Source organism: Schistocerca nitens, chromosome 11, assembly GCF_023898315.1.
Source record: "Schistocerca nitens isolate TAMUIC-IGC-003100 chromosome 11, iqSchNite1.1, whole genome shotgun sequence".
NCBI classification, from domain to species: domain Eukaryota; kingdom Metazoa; phylum Arthropoda; class Insecta; order Orthoptera; family Acrididae; genus Schistocerca; species Schistocerca nitens.
The window spans coordinates 131,379,797-131,397,809 of NC_064624.1; the positions used below are offsets into that span (position 1 = coordinate 131,379,797).

The window sequence follows — 18,013 nt, forward strand, 5'->3', positions numbered from 1 at the left end:
AAGTAAGTGCTTTTAAGTCCTTGTGCAGATCGTTTTTGTTCCTGGTATTGTATGTATGAACTGAGTTGTTTGTTGGAAAAAGAGATATATTATTTAGGACAAATTTTATTAAGAAGTAAATATACTGAGAGGCAGTAGTTAGTATACCCAGTTCTTTGAAGAGGTTTCTGCAGGAGGTCCGTGAATTTACTCCACAAATAATACGTATTACACGCTTTTGGACCTTGAAAACTTTTGTTTGACTTCAAGATTTACCCCAAAATATTATCCCATATGACATTATGGAATGAAAGTATGCAAGCTTTTTCATTTATATGTTGCCTATGTCTGCTAACACTCGAAATGCAAATACAGATTTGTTAAGGCGTTTCTGCAGTTCTGTGGTGTGCTCCTCCCAACTGAATTTATTATCAAGTTGTAATCCCAGGACTTTTAAGACTGTCAACCTCGTATGTATGGTTCCATTTTTCCCCCCACTTCTTTTCCGCATGTGCACACAATGCAATTGGAGTACGTAGAACTGCTGCGGTTAATAACAAGTTGTTGTCAGCCATCTTGAACTTTGACGAAAAATTTGATGGCAGTGTAATACCCCTTGTAGCGCTACGTCAAAGATCTTTGTCAAATATATCGGAATATTGGATCACATCTTTGATCAAATCTTTCACAAAGAAATTTGATAGTGCAATACCGGCCTTAGCGCTAGAAGGGGTATTACACTGTCATCATATTTTTCGTCAAAGTTCAAGATGGCTGACAACAACTTGTTATTAACTGCAGCAGTTGCATGTACCACAATTGCACATGCAGAAGAGAAGCGGGGGAATAAAAGGAAACGTACCTGGGTGAAGCCGTGGGTTTTATGACGAGACGATAAAAGCATTCAACAAAAACTTGTTACGTGAGCTTATAGTGGAGGACGTCACGTGGTACAAAAATTACTTAAGAATGGATGAGCATACATTTCTGTATGTGTTCAGTAAAGTGTATCCTCATATCACAAAGCACAATATTCACTCAAGAACTGCTACATCTTCAGAAGACAGGCTCACTGTAACACTCCGATTCCTTGCTACAAGAGAGGGTTATGTTAGGTTAGATTAGGTTAGGTCACATCAGGTCTCCAATCATCTTAATCTATTTTTGTATTCAGGGTGCCTCACGTTGTAAAGCGCCTCATTAGCTTCATACATCTCTATTAATTTTGTAGTTGTCGGTACACTCCAATTGTAATTACTGGCAATGTTGATAAAATAAACTACAGATGACAGAACGCTGCAGCGATGCTAGCGCTCCACGTGGTAACATGTCACATTGAAGTGAACAGAAGACTAGCGACTTCTTTGATCAAATCAAAGGCCCTAGATTTGATCAAATATTTGACGAAGTTCCCTATTACACCATCAAATTTCTTTGAGAAAGATATGGGACAAAGAAATTTGATAGTGTAATACCGGCGTAACCAAACTTCCATATGTCGTCAGCCATGCGTCTGGTCGTGTGTCGTGCACGTATAGCCAAATGGTATGACGACCGTTCGCGATAAGCGGGAAATCAGGGTTCGAGTTTAGGTCCGGTACGAATTTTCACTGTCATCATTCCATTCTACAACTGTGGTTGTTGTTATTCGCAATTGCGAATACATTTAATGAACTGATGTAAGTTCGCAGTAACTTACTGTGCTGCAAACGTTCAGTTGATTTCAGTTCGCGGTTTATTTCTTTGGAAAAAATGCGACTAGTCTGGCGGCGTATGCGCAACGCAGGCCATTTGTATTATCGTCGACAATGAGACTGACAAAGAGCGTAGGCAGCGTTTGGAATCAAATAAATAAGAATTTCTTAAGCGCGATCCATTACGGCGCATGCAGTGGAGTTCGACTGGCACAGTTGGCGCTTTCGCACAACATAATTTGGAACGTCGGAAAAACAGACCGCAAAATCGGTGGTTGTCATGTCTTTGGTGTGTTGCTAAGACTGAACTGATGTCAGTTCGTGGTAATTTTGTCTGTTGCAAACATTCAGGTGATTTCGGTTCGTGGTTTATTAATTAAGAAACAATTCCGCCAGTAGGCGTCTAAATATCGGTCGGCGTACGCAGCTACAGAAAACAGGGAAGATGCTTTTATGGCGAACTTATAATCCTACTTGTTCGTAGTTCAAAATCATGCGAAATACTGTCATTAAAGCTACTACCCTCACAGCCCCGCAGCTAGAAAAGTTTTCTCTCATACGCCGTGTACCAATGATGATTCCAGACGATTTATCCTTAAATTTTGACTGCTATTCCCGATCAAGGTTCCGTTTGCAGAAACAATAAATGAGATCAGAGAGATATCGCAGGAGGGGATGAATAGAGAAAGGAGAAGGAAATGGATATAAAGAAGGGGAAAGGGGTATGGACAGAGAGATGGGGCAGGACGTGGTGGATAGAGAGTGTGTTATAAGAGATGAACGCCTCAATTGAGCCGGCCGGGGTGGCCGAGTGGTTCCAGGTGCTACAATCTGGAACCGCGCGACCGCTGCGGTCGCAGGTTCAAATCCTGCCTCGGGCATGGATGTGTGTGATGTCCTTAGGTTAGTTCGGCTTAAGTAGTTCTAAGTTCTAGGGGACTGATGACCTCAGAAGTCCCATAGTGCTCAGAGCCATTTTGAACATAAACTGACGACGTTTCATCTTCGCTAGTGTGAAACATATCTCTCTTGAACAAGCGCTCATATCTCTTAAGGTTTGCAATTTAGAGCCATGTTTACTAGACATTTGCTTCATACTACCACCTCAAGTTGTCTACTCTACAATCTTAGGAACGACAGTCCCGGTACATGTATTCCACTGTCAGAACATCACAACTGTTTTCGCTTATAATATTCGACTCGTTCGTTTCCGGCACATGGACGCTTACCTCAAAATGATATATTTATACTTCTCCATCATCCTTGAAAGTTTGTATCATCACCACGGAACCAACCCGTACATACATGGTGGCACACCTAAACGTTTCAGCACAGATATCTCTTATACAACAGGCATGGGTAAAATACAGGGAGCGAAAGGCTATTTACAATTTGTACAGAAACCAGATGGCAGTTATAAGAGTCGAGGGACATGAAAGAGAAACAGAGGTTGGGAAGGGAGTGAGACAGGGTTGTAGCCTATCCCGATGTTATTCAATGTGTATATTGACCAAGCAGTAAAGGAAACAAAAGAAAAATTAGGAGTAGGTATTAAAATCCATGGAGAAGAAATAAAAACTTTGAGGTTCGCCGATGACATTGTAATTCTGTCAGAGACAGCAAAGGACTTGGAAGAGCAGTTGAACGGAATGGACAGTGTCTTGAAAGGAGGATATAAGATGAACATCAACAAAAGCAAAACGAGGATAATGGAACGTAGTCGAATTAAGTCGGGTGATGCTGAGAGAATTAGAATGGAAATGAGACGCTTAAAGTAGTAAATGAGTTTTGCTATTTTGGCAGCAAAATAACTGATAATGGTCGAAGTAGAGAGGGTATAAAATGTAGACTGGCAATGGAAAGGTAAGCGTTTCTGAAGAAGAGATTTTTTTCACATCGCGTATAGATTTAAATGTCAGGAAGTCGTTTCCGAAAGTATTTGTATGGAGTGTAGCCATGTATGGAAGTGAAATATGGACGATAAATAGTTTAGGCAAGAAGAGAACAGAAGCTTTCGAGATGTGGTGCTACAGAAGAATGCTGAAGATTAGATGGTTAGGTCAGATAACTAATGACGAGGTATTGAATAGGATTGGGGAGAAGAGAAGTTTGTGGCACAACTTGACTAGAATAAGGGATCGGTTGGTAGGACATGTTCTGAGGCATCAAGGGATCACCAATTTAGTATTGGAGGGCAGCGTGGAGGGTAAAAATCGTTGAGGGAGACCAAGAGATGAATACACTAAACAGATTCAGAAGGATGTAGGCTACAGAGAAATGAATACACTAAGCAGATTGAGAAGGATGTAGGCTGCAGTAGGTACTGGGAGATGAAGAAGCTTGCACAGGGTAAAGTAGCATGGAGAGCTGCATCAAACCAGTCTCTGGACTGAGGACCACAACAACAATTGTAAAACGTCTTTCACGAGTATGAGTGTAAGCAGGGGCTTGTAAAATTAAATACGATGAGAGATTTTAAAATGTAAGCAAATATATGTTTCAAAACAAACTTAGGTTTTTTAAAAAAAATTTTTGTTTAATGGACACCCCATATTATTTCTTACACAATCAATAACACGAAAAATCACAAAGAGAATAGCGTTGGTTGCATCGCAATTCGTCAATTACATCCCGAGAAATTGAAAAGCGGAGTCGATGCTTGAAGTATAAGAAAAGCGTCGCTATTGCATATCCCGGGATGCAAGGGTGATCCCTACATACCAGTGTTTGCAGCAGGAAACACTATCAATACTTTCGGCCCTCGTGACAGCAGTGACATTAAGATTACGTACGTGAATCATATCGCGATGATGAGCAACGTGGGTTTCGCGCTTGCGTACGGAGATGTGCAATAGCGGCGCGTTTCATTTATTACTAGCGTCAACTTCGCTTTGCAATTTCTCGGGAAGTACTTGACATATTGCGATGCAACCAACGCCAAGTGATTTTTCATGTTATTGACAGCATAAGAAATATGACATCATGTCCATTTAAAAAAAAGGGATGATGTTTTGTTTCCAGGCTGTAGCTAAGCTATGTCTCCGCATTATCCTTTCTTTCAGGAGTGCTAGTTCTGCAAGGTTTGCAGGAGAGCTTCTGTAAAGTTTGGAAGGTAGGAGACGAGGTACTGGCAGAAGTAAAGCTGTGAGGACGGGGCGTGAGTCGTGCTTGGATAGCTCAGTTGGTAGAGCACTGCCGGCCGAAGTGGCCGTGCGGTTAAAGGCGCTGCAGTCTGGAACCGCGAGACCGCTACGGTCGCAGGTTCGAATCCTGCCTCGGGCATGGGTGTTTGTGATGTCCTTAGGTTAGTTAGGTTTAACTAGTTCTAAGTTCTAGGGGACTAATGACCTCAGCAGTTGAGTCCCATAGTGCTCAGAGCCATTTGAACCATTTTGGTAGAGCACTTGCCCGCGAAAGGCAAAGGTTCCGAGTTCGAGTCTCAGTCCGGCACACAGTTTTAATCTGCCAGGAAGTTTCAAGATGTTTTGTGTTGAAACTAATATCTGAGTACGTTCTAGAATGTCTCATAGTATTTATTTTCATGAGCCTCTGTCTTACATTGACACCGGCGAAAGTCGTTTTTCAATATCCATTTTTATTCGAGAGATACTTGCGCTGAACAACTGTCAAGATGAGAAACATAGAAATAAATATCCCCGGTGTAGCAAAGCAGCTTACGTAATAAAGGCAAGGCCTCCAGTCCAGATTGCATACCAGTCAGAGCATGCTGATAGAATAGCTCCATATTTAGCAATTATATACAACTGCTCTCTCAAAGAAATATCCGTACCTAAAGACTAGAAAATTGCTCAAGTCACACCAATACCCAAAAAGGAAAACAGGAGTAATCCGCTGAATTACATACATTATCACTAACGTGCATTGGCATTAGGTTTTTGGACCATATACTTTGTTCGAATATTATGAAGTACCTCGAAGAAAACGCTTTATTGATACGTAGTCAGCACGGATTCAGAAAATATCGTTCTTGTGAAACACAACTAGCTCTTTATACTCATGACAGTGGATGTCAAATCGATTCCATATTTTTAGATTTCCAGAAGGCTTTCGACACTGTTCTTCACAAGCGTCTTCTAACCAAACTACGTGCCTATGGAGTATCGCATTTGCGCGGGTGGATTCGTGATTTCCTGTCGGATAGGTCGCAGTTCGTAGTAATAGACGGAAAATCATCGAGTAAAACAGAAGTAATATCCGGCGTTCCCTAAGGAAGTGTTATAGACCCTCTATTGTTCCTGCTCTATATTAACGACATGGGAGACAATTTGGATAGCCCTCTTAGATTGTTTGCAGATAATGCTATCATTTACCGTCTTGGAAAGTCGTCAGATGACCAAAACGAATTGCAAAATGACTTAGATACCTGTATGGTGCGGAAAGTGGCAATTGACCCTGAATAATGAAAAGTGTGAAGGTATTCACATGAGTACTAAAAGAAATCCGCTAAATTTCGATTACGCGAGAAATCTCACGGCTGTAAATTCAACTAAATAGTTACGGATTACAATTACAAGTAACTTAAATTGGAACGATCACATTGATAATGCAGTGGGTAAAGCAAACGAAAGACTGCTATTCACTGGCAGAACACTTAGAAGGTGAATCAGGTCTACTAAAGAGACTGCTTACACCACGCTTGTCCGCCCTATTCTGGAGTATTGCTGTGCGGTGTGGAATCTGCATCAGGTTGGACCGATGGATGACTTCGAAAAAGTACAAAGAAAGACAGCTCGTTTTGTATTATCGCGAAATACGCGAGACAGTGCCACTGACATGATACGTGAATTCGAGTGGCAGTCATTAAAACAAAGGTGTTTTTCGTTGCGACAGGATCTTATCCCGAAATTTGAGTCACCAGTTATCTTCTCCGATTGCGAAAACATTGTGTTGGCACCCATCTACATAGGGAGAAATGATCATTACGATAAAATAGAGAAATCAGGGCTCGCAGAGAAAAATTTAAGTGTCGTTTTTCCAGGGCCCTTCGAGAGTGGAACGGTAGAGAGACAGCTTGAAGGTGGTTCATTGAGCCCTCTGACAGGCACTTTATTGTGAATAGCAGCGTGATCACGTAGACGTAGATGTAGAGTCATATCTAGACGTACCAGAGGTCCCATATTACTCCAACCGCACGCACACCACCCCATTATAGAGCCTCCACCAGCTCGAAGAGCCGCCTGCTGATATGCAGGATCCACGGATTCATGAGGTTGTCTCCATAGCCGTACACGTCCATCCGCTCGATACAATTTGAAACGAGACTCGTCCGACCAGGCAACATGTTTCCAGTCATCAACAGCCGAATGTCGATGTTGACGGGCTCAGGCAAGGATTGAAGTCATAAAGGGTACACGAGTGGGCCGTGGGCTCCGAAAGCCCATATCGATGATGTTTCGTTCGCATTCAGACACTTGTTGGTGGCGCAGCATTGAAATCTGCTGCAATTTCCGGAAGGGTTGCACTTCTGTCGCTTTGAACGATTGTCTTTAGTCGTCATTGGTCCCGATCCTGCAGCATTTTTTTTTTCGGCTGCAGCGATAATGGAGATTGGTTTTACTGAATTCCAGACATTCATGGTACTCTCTGGAAATGACGGTACGGGAAAATCCCCACTTCATCACTACCTCGGAGATGCTGTGTCCCATCGCTCGTGCGTCGACAACGCCACGTTCAAACTCACTTAAATCTTGATAACCTGGCATTGTAGCAGCAGTAACCGATCCAACAACTGCACCAGACACTTATTGTCTCTTACAGGGTGGTCCATTGATCGTGACAAGGTGGTTTTCTAATTATAATACAGAACGTAGGTACGTTTAAACATTTTATTTCGGTTGTTCCAATGTGATACATGTACCTTTGTGAACTTATCATTTCTGAGAACGCATGCTGTTACAACGTGATTACCTGTAAATACCACATTCATGCAATAAATGCTCAAAGTGATGTCCGTCAACCTCAATGCATTTGCCAATACGTGTAACGACATTCCTCTCAAGAGCGAGTAGTTCGCCTTCCCTAATGGTCGCACATGCATTGACAATGTGCTGACGCATGTTGTCAGTCGTTGTAGGTGGATCACGATGGCAAATATCTTTCAACTTTTCCCCACAGAAAGAAATGCGGGGACGTCAGATCTGGTGAACGCGCGGGCCACGGTATGGTTCTTCGACGATCAATCCACCTGTCATGAAATATGCTATTCAATACCGCTTCCACCGCACGCTAGCTATGTGCCGGACATCCACCATGTTGGAAGTACATCCCCATTCTGTCATGCAGTGAAACATCTTGTAGTAACATCGGTAGAACATTACGTAGGAAATCAGCATACAATGCATCATTTAGACTGCCATCGATAAAGTGGGGACCAATTATCCTTCCTCCCATAATGCCGCACCATACATTAACCCGCCAAGGTCGCTGATGATCCACTTGTCGCAGCCATGGTGGGTTTTCCGTTGCTCAATAGTGCATATTATGCCGGTTTACGTTACCGCTGTTCGTGAATGACGCTTCGTCGCTAAATAGAACGTGTGGAAAAAAGTCTGTCATCGTCCCGTAATTTCTCTTGTGCCCAGTGACAGAACTGTACACGACGTTCAAAGTCATCGCCATGCAATTCTGGGTGCATAGAAAGATGGTACGAGTGCAATCGACGTTGATGTAGCATTCGCAACACCGACGTTTTTGAGATTCCGGATTCTCGCGCAATTTGTCAGCTACTGATGCGCGGACTAGCCGCGACAGCAGCTAAAACACGTACTGGGGCATCATGATTTGTTGCAGGTCGTGGTTGACGTTTCACATGTGGCTCAACACTTCCTGTTTCCTTAAATAACGTAACTATCTGGCGAACGGTCCGGACACTTGGATGATGTCGTCCAGGATACCGAGCAACATACATAGCACACGCCCGTTGGGCATTTTGATCACAATAGCCATACATCAACGCGATATCGACCTTTTCCGCAATTGGTAAACGGTCCATTTTAACACGGGTAATGTATCACGAAGCAAATACCGTCTGCACTGGCGGAATGTTACGTGATATCACGTACTTATACGTTTGTGACTATTACAGCGCCATCTGTCACACAGGGAAAAAAGTGGTGCAACTAAAACATTCGTATTTGTTTACGTACTACACGAATATGTAATAAAAATGGAGGTTCTTATTTAAAAAACGCAGTTGATATCCGTTTGACCTATGGCAGCGCCATCCAGCTGGCCCACCATAGCGCCATCTGGTTTCCCCCTTCAAGCTAGACGAGTTTCGTTCTTTGTAGTTTTTTCGTTTGATGTTTATTTTGTGAGATATTTGGCCCAGTCACGATCAATGGATGACCCTGTATAGGCATTGCCCACCGCAGTGCCGTATTCTACCTGTTTACGTATCCTTGTATTTAAATACGCATGCCTGTAGCAATTTGTTTGGCGCTTGAGTGTAGAATGCAGTGTTGGTGACGGACGTGTGTGGTGTGTTGCAGGCTACAACTTCCAGGGGTCGTCGCTGGTGGTGGAGCCCTCGGTGGCCGGCGGTGCCAAGAAGAGGTGAGCGGCGGCGAACGCATCTCCTTCTGTTCTCGTTGTTCACTCCTTGCTGTTAATAAACTTCCTTCCTGCATGCCTTCTGGACAATAAAGACTGCTCGTTCTCTTGTCTTCGTTGTTGTGCTTGTCTGCGGACGTTTTCTCTTTATTTTTTGTTATTTGTGTGTTTAAAGGAGGCTACACACGTAACTGCGTGCTTGACAAGCACACACGTTCAGCAGTTTTGCTCAAGCATGCTCGAGTGTGTGCAATTACGAGGGATGTACAAGCTGCTCGATTCTCGATCGCATATCAATTCTGCATGCTTGCGTGAGCATACAACGTATGCACGATTGTGCGTTTGTACTAATGCTAGGTAGCATACGTAAGCTGTGGGCGATCGTATCTAGCGATCTGGAACATATCAGCCGCGAATCGCTGCAAGATTTCATTCCGACTTACGAAAGCCGGTCTTTCAGGCGGGATATCAAATAAAAGCGATATGACGATAAAAACAAATGAGGCCGCTGCGTAATATCTTCTTGTCAAATATAAAGCAATTTATCCTGCAGCACAGGAAGATGCAGTAATAAAAAAGATAAATCCACTGATGTCGAAATACTATGTTGTTGTTGTTGTTGTTGTTGCGGTGCTGTTCAGTTGAGACTGATTTCATGCAGCTCTGCATGTCACACTATCCTGTGCAAGCTTCTTCATCTCCCAGTACCTACTGCAACCCACATTCTTCAGAATCTGCTTAGTGTATTCATCTCTGGCTCTCCCTTCACGATTTTTACTCTCCACGCTTCCCTCCGATACCAAATGCCTCAGAATATGTCCCACCAACCGATCCCTTCTTCTAGTCAAGTTGTGCCACGAATTCCTCTTCTTCACAATTCTGTTCGGTACCTCCTCAATAGTTACGTGATCTACCCATCTAAACTTCAGCTTTTTTCTGTAGCACCACATTTCGAAAGCTTCTCTACGTGTCTAAACTATTTATCGCCATGTTTCACTTCCATGCACGGCTACACTCTATACAAATACTTTGAGAAGACACCTCTTAACACTCAAATCTATACTTGATGTTAACAAATTTCACTTCTTCAGAAACGCTTTCCTTGCATCGGCAATGTACATTTTATGTCCTCTCTACTTCGTCCTTTATCAGTTATTTCGCTGCCCGAATAGCAATACTCATCTACTACTTCAATTGTCTCATTCCCTAATCTAATCCCCTCAGCAACACTTGATTTAATTCGACTACATCCCATTATCCTCGTTTTGCTTTTGTTGATGTTCATCTTATATCCTCCTTTCAAGACACTGTCCATTCCGTTCAACTGCTCTTCCAAGTCCTTTGCTGTCTCTGACAGAATTACAATGTCATCGGCGAACCTCAAACTTTTTACTTCTTCTCCATGAATTTTAATACCTACTGCGATTTTTCTTTTGTTTCATTTACTGCTTGCTCAATATACAGATTGAACAACATCGGGGAGAGGCTACAACCCTGTCTCACTCCCTTCCCAATCACTGCTTCCCTTTCATGTCCCTCGACTCTTATAACTGCCATCTGTTTTCTGTACAAATTGTAAATAGCCTTTCGCTCCCTGTATTTTACCCCTGCCACCTTCAGAATTTGAAAGAGAGTATTCCAGTCAACATTGTCAAAAGCTTTCTCTAAGTCTACTAATGCGTTGCCTTTCCTTAACCTATCTTGTAATATAAGTCTTAGTGTTAGTATTGCCTCGCGTGTCGAAACATTTCTACGGAATCCAAACTGATCTTCCCCGACGACAGATTCTACCAGTTTTTTCATTCTTCTGTAAAGTATTCGTGTTAGTATTTTGCAACTGTGACTTATTAAACTGATAGTTCGGTGATTTTCACACCTGTCAGCACCAGCTTTCTTTGGAATTGGAAGTATTATATTTTTCTGGAAGTCTGAGGGTATTTCGCCTGTCTCCTATAAGAGTATCTTGCTCACCAGGTTGAAGTGTTATGTCATGGTGGCTCAAATTCTGTACGAAAAAAAGAATGGTGTAAGCGTATCAGTCCTGAAAGTAAAAGCATCATCTGCTGTAAATAAACTGTTTAGCAGTTTTCGTGAAGTGTTTGCTATTTTAGTCTCGTTCAAATGTTCAATTACTTCGAAAAGAAAAAAAAAAAAGAATCTGTATTCCGAGAACACCTCGACGCGATATGCTGCCCTTGTGACGAAACCCAACACAAAAAAGTCTTTAATTTTGCGTCTGCTGTGCTAAGTAGAACAATGCTGTGAGTATTTACAGTTAGAATCAAATGAGCCAGTTTTCTATCAACGTACTGAGCACAGTGCGGAAAATCCGACTTCTCTGCAAAATCAGTCGCTATGCTGGACCAATCATGCAAGCGCACCGTCCTCTTGAGTTCGACGTATTTCGCTTAAGAACTGATGTTTATACACGCATCCGCGGTTTGTGCATGCTTGTGCAAAACACTTGATCATGCGTGCTGGTCAGACATGCAGTTACGTGTGTAGGCACCTTACTGTTAAAATGCTAATTCACTGTGAAATGACGCCAACCATTACTACAATGAGCGGCCATAAGTCACGGGTAAACATTGAATATGATTTTTTAGTTTTTTTTTATTGGTATTTGGCCATTACCATACCGGCCGCCCATCATGTTTAGGGAACGATTGCTATCGATGGTCCACCTACAGAAAATGTGTAATAAAATCTTCTGATATTGCGATAAATATTTTATATTCAATGTATGTTGATCATCATCTTTTTCATTTGACTATAGCGGAAACAGAAGTCATAAATATTCGCTGTTAATGAAATGTTTGAAAAGTAAAAACATGTGTCAGCGGTCGAATCTAGTAGGCTGGTTTCCTTCATTGGGCCAGGAAGTTCCCGTGAATGGGATAAAGTGTGATGGCTATACTCATCTAAATAACTATCAATGCATTTCATCGTTTTTGTTTGTTTTAGGAGTGTTTTTATCGGCATCTGAAACCGAATAATATGTATTCATAACCAAGGACGTTAAAACTAGAAACGTCGCTTTCGAAAATAAAAACAGGAGGCACGTTTGACTGATTATCAAAATGAAAAGCATTACTTAAATTTTGTTCATAGTGGCCTATTAGCCCGAGACTACACAAAATTCGAGAGAACTCACACTGCATCGCTGAATAATACTGGTCTCCGTCAACTGGCACGTAACTTTATATTGCGAATACGACAAAATGATGTGAGCTGCTTGTACTTTTCAGTGATGGCTGTGGAAATTTAATCGCCATTACCGTGTCACTATGACGTTTCAATCATGAGTACTAGTCAATTACAAGAACTTAATGCAAATCTTAACTTTTCATAGTTGCTTTGTGTCGCCTTGGAACAACTCTCCACTATGATAGCGAATCTCTGGCAACATTGGGTACACGAAGTAGCTGCTAGTGTGCGTGTGTTCACGGTATTCTCTGAGAAATCGAGCGGGCCCAACGTTAGCAACCATACCATACAAAGTATCATTCTCAATGATTATTACTCTACACACACTTCGTTAACTGCGATATACAAAAAAATAGAATATGTATATGTGTTTGATACATGGCAACATTGTGAACAACTCATGAAGTATTATACTATAATAATACAAAAGAACATGGCATATTACGAAATATCTCCGTATCACCTACACATCATATCCACACTGAAGAGCCATAGAAACTGGTACACCTGCCTAATATCGTATAGGACCCACGTGAGCAAGCAGAAGTGCCACAACACGACGTGGCATGGACTCTACTAATGAGTGAAGCAGTGCTGGAAAGAACTGACACCATGAATCTTGCAGGGTTGTCCATAAATCCGTAAGAGTGTGAGGGGGTGGAGATCTCTTCTGAACTGAACGTTTCAAGGCGTCCCGGATATGCTCAATAATGTTCATGTATGGGGAGTTTGGTGGCCAACGGAAGTGTTTAAACTCAGAAGAGTGTTCCTGGAGGCAGTCTGTGGCAATTCTGGACGTGTGGGGTGTCGAATTGTCCTGCTGGAATTGACCAAGTCCGCTGGAATGCACAACGGACACGAATGGATGCAGGTGATCAGACAGGACGCTTACGTACGTGTCACATGTCAGAGTCGTATCTAGACGTATCAGGGGCCCCATATCACTCCAACTGCACAAGCCCCAGAACATTACAGAGCCTCCACCAGCTTGAATGTTCCCCTGCTGACATGCAGAGTCCATAGATTCATGAGGTCTTCTCCATACCGGTACACGTCCATCCGGTCGATACAATTCGAACCGTGGCTCGTTCGACCTGGCAACGTGTTTCCAGTCATCAACAATCCAATGTCAATGTTGACAGGCCCAGGCGAGGTTGGTTGGTTGGTTGGTTGGTTGTTTGGGGCAAGAGACCAAACAGCGAGGTTATCGGTCTCATAGTGTTAGGAAAGGATGGGGAAGGAAGTCGGCCGTGCCCTTTCAAAGGAACCATCCCGGCATTTGCCTGGAGCGATTTAGGGAAATCACGGAAAACCTAAATCAGGATGACCGGACGCGGGATTGAACCGCTAACCACTGCGCCACCTCGCTCGGTCACCAGGCGAGGCGTAAAGCTTTCTGTCGTGCAGTCATCAAGTGTACACGAGTGGGTCTTCGGCTCCGAAAGCCCATATCGATGATGTTTCATTGATTGATTCGCACGCTGACACTTGTTGATGGTCCAGCACTGAAATCTGCAGCAATTTGCGGGAAGGGTTGCACTTCCGTCACATTGGACGATTCTCTTCAGTCGTCATTGGTCCCGTTCTTGCAGGATGTTTTTTCCGGCCGCATCGATGTCGGAGATGTGATGTTTTACCGGATTCCTTATATTCACAGTGCACTCGTGAAATGATCGTGCGGGAACATCCCCAATTCGTCCCTACCTCGAAGATGCTGTGTCCCATCGCTCGTGCGCCGATTATAACACCACGTTGAAACCCACTTTAATCTTGATAACTAGCCATTGTAGCAGCAGTAACCGATCTAACAACTGCGCCATACACTTGTCTTAGTATAGGCGTCGCCGACCGCAGCCCCATATTTTGCCTGTTTACATGTCTCTGTATTTGAATACGCATGCCTATACCAGTTTCTTTGGCGCTTCAGTGTATAAAGAATTGCTGCTAAAAATAGCCGTATGAAGAAGAGCTACAAAGAGAAATGCATGAAACTTCCACGAACAACATCAACCATGCGCGAAATATCAGCTCGTGTCGTAAGTAATGCACTGTGATTCTCGTGCCATCTAATGAAACTCAAAGTCAACAATTGATTGGTTAGTTGAGAGAACTGCCGCCCCTGGGCGGTAAACAGAAAAATGTGTGGTTGGCCACTGTGACCACCGCCCTTTGAAAGCATCTACATATATGTGGTGGGTTACAATGATTCACGCTCTTCAAAGAGTTAATGGCAGCTTCCAGTTTTTTTTTTTTCACTGCAAAAAGATGTCAGTAAAGACTATTTTGTTTTCCACATCGTGCACATTTCTTTCTAACGACTCACTCATTTCCCGCCAAGCGTCTAATCTTTTCAAATTGGTTTTTTAATTGGAGTTTGTAGGAGCCCACAAACATACCCATTTACGATAAAGCTCTTATCATCTTTAATGCCCTTTCCACATTCCACTCCATACGTCGATATTTTCAAACAAAGAGTAGACACCCGTAGCGAGAGCAGGCATTGCCTGCAGGAGAAACAGCGACTGTGCAAATTATTTCAGGACAGCCATAAGTCGAACTCACAACGAGAGTTCCCTTGGGTGGGGCTTGAATTTTTGTAACGATCTGTGTAGTAGTGTGCACTAGAGCCATTAAACGAAACGACCAAACAAAATTTAGTCTGCTAATCTAGAGCATTATAATGAACACCACTCTTCAGATTGCTGTCGTAATGGATAGCATACTACCCGCTTAAACGGTTGTTGTGGTCTTCAGTCCTGAGACTGGTTTGATGCAGCTCTCCATGCTACTCTATCCTGTGCAAGCTTCTTCATCTCCCAGTACCTACTGCAACCTACATCCTTCTGAATCTGCTTAGTGTATTCATCTCTTGGTCTCCCTCTACGATTTTTACCCTCCACGCTCCCCTCCAATGCTAAATTTGTGATCCCTTGAGGCCTCAAAACATGTCCTACCAACTGGTCCCTTCTTCTAGTAAAGTTGTGCCACAAACTCCTCTTCTCCCCAATCCTATTCAATACCTCCTCATTAGTTACGTGATCTACCCACCTTATCTTCAGCATTCTTCTGTAGCACCACATTTCGAAAGCTTCTATTCTCTTCTTGTCCAAACTGGTTATCGTCCATGTTTCACTTCCATACATGGCTACACTCCATACAAATACTTTCAGAAACGACTTCCCGACACTTAAATCTATACTCGATGTTAACAAATTTCTCTTCTTCAGAAACGATTTCCTTGCCATTGCCAGTCTACATTTTATATCCTCTCTACTTCGACCATCATCAGTTATTTTGCTCCCCAAATAGCAAAACTCCTTTACTACTTTGTCTCATTTCCTAATCTAACTCCCTCAGCATCACCCGACTTAATTCTACTACATTCCACTATCTTCGTTTTGCTTTTGTTGATGTTCATCTTATATACTGCTCTCAAGACACTGTCCATTCCATCCAACTGCTCTTCCAAGTCCTTTGCTGTCTCTGACAGAATTACAATGTCATCGGCGAACCTCAAACTATTTACTTCTTCTCCATGAATTTTAATACCTACTCCGAATTTTTCTTTTGTTTCCTTTACTGCTTGCTCAATATACAGATTGAATAACATCGGGGAGAGACTACAACCCTGTCTCACTCCTTTCCCAACCACTGCTTCCCTTTCATGCCCCTCGACTCTTATAACTGCCATCTGGTGTCTGTACAAATTGTAAATAGCCTTTCGCTCCCTGTATTTCACCCCTGCCACCTTCAGAATTTGAAAGAGAGTATTCCAGTTAACGTTGACAAAAGCTTTCTCTAAGTCTACAAATGCTAGAAACGTAGGTTTGCCTTTTCTTAATCTTTCTTCTAAGATAAGTCGTAAGGTTAGTATTGCCTCACGTGTTCCAAAATTTCTACAGAACTGATCTTCCCCGAGGTCCGCTTCTACCAGTTTTTCCATTCGTCTGTAAAGAATTCGCGTTAGTATTTTGCAGCTGTGACATATTAAACTGATAGTTCGGTAATTTTCACATCTGTCAACACCTGCTTTCTTTGGGATTGAAATTATTATATTCTTCTTGAAGTCTGTGGGTATTTCGCCTGTCTCATACATCTTGCTCACCAGAAGGTAGAGAAGGTGGTAAAAAAATGGTTCAAATGGCTCTGAGCACTATGGGACTTGACTTCTGAGGTCATCAGTCGCCTAGAGCTTAGAACTACTTACATCTAACATAAGGACATCACACACATTCATGCCCGAGGCAGGATTCGAACCTGCGACCGTAGCGGTCGCTCGGCTCAAGACTGTAGCGCCTAGAACCGCACGGCCACGCCGGCCGGCAGAAGGTGGTAGGCCCAAATTATTGACATTGCTGTAAGTCTTTTCCACCATTATTATTCTTTTGTTATTAGGTTCAAATTTAATGTTTTTGAACCTTCTGATTCTTTGCCATGTCATTTTAACAATCGTATTAACCTTCTTATTTGTTATATTGTCTTCCTGTCATTCTTTTTGTTTTCATTTGGAATCGTTGTCCATCTGGTTTTAAGTATTTTTTATTTTTAAATTGTAATATTTAACAGTTTAAAAATAGGGATTAAGCGACTAGGCATCAAGAACGAAATCGTGGTATTCATATTGGTTGTGCGACAATCACAGAAATTTCTTTTTCATTCCGAGATGCACATTTTTTGGTGTAACCGTCATACAAACATCTACAATACAAAGTGTTTTCGCTCCATGGACAAAATATAAATGCTACCCTTCTACATTAACATTGTTTCTCCATCAAGTTCGAAAAATTATTGACGTTACGAAAAATGTCTTTTAATCACCCAACTTGGATCCATACCAGGCATACCTTAACATTTTTCGAAAGGATGGTGCACAGAGGATCCAGTGAAAATTTACAAGTATTTTGATTACGTCTTCACCTTAAGCAATTTCGCCTTTATCTTGAAGTAATTCAGGTGCGCTCTGAAGCTTTTTTTAAAAAATATGTCACCTGACGATAAAAATATACGTCACGTGGCTAACACAGAGAGAATACTTGGGACCAATAATTTTCACAGTACATGCAGCTTAAAAAGCGCTGTTCACAAAGATGTCGCCGTATAATGTAACTACTCCATAAATCAACAAGTATATATACAGGGTGTTACAAAAAGGTATGGCCAAACTTTCAGGAAACATTCCTCACACACAAAGAAAGAAAATATGTTATGTGGACATGTGTCCGGAAACGCTTAATTTCCATGTTAGAGCTCATTTTAGTTTCGTCAGTATGTACTGTACTTCCTCGATTCACCGCAAGTTGGCCCAATTGAAGGAAGGTAATGTTGACTTCGGTGCTTGTGTTGACATGCGACACATCAGTACGTAGCATCAACAGGTTAGTGTTCATCACGAACGTGGTTTTGCAGTCAGTGCAATGTTTACAAATGCGGAGTTGGCAGATGCCCATTTGATGTATGGATTCGCACGGGGCAGTAGCCGTGGCGCGGTACGTTTGTATCGAGACAGATTTCCAGAAAGAAGGTGTCCCGACAGGAAGACGTTCGAAGCAATTGATCGGCGT

At 42.4% G+C, this 18,013-nt stretch overlaps 1 protein-coding gene across 1 annotated transcript in view; it reads left to right on the forward strand.

The window, feature by feature from the left end:
- The window catches only part of LOC126213235 (insulin-like growth factor 2 mRNA-binding protein 1), a 920,751-nt gene that overhangs the window by 189,036 nt on the left and 713,702 nt on the right, over positions 1–18,013 (forward strand). Inside the window, exon 2 of the mRNA XM_049940885.1 lies at positions 9,185–9,248. Within this exon, the coding sequence (XP_049796842.1) occupies positions 9,185–9,248 (64 nt within the window). The remainder of the gene's footprint in view (positions 1–9,184; positions 9,249–18,013) is intronic.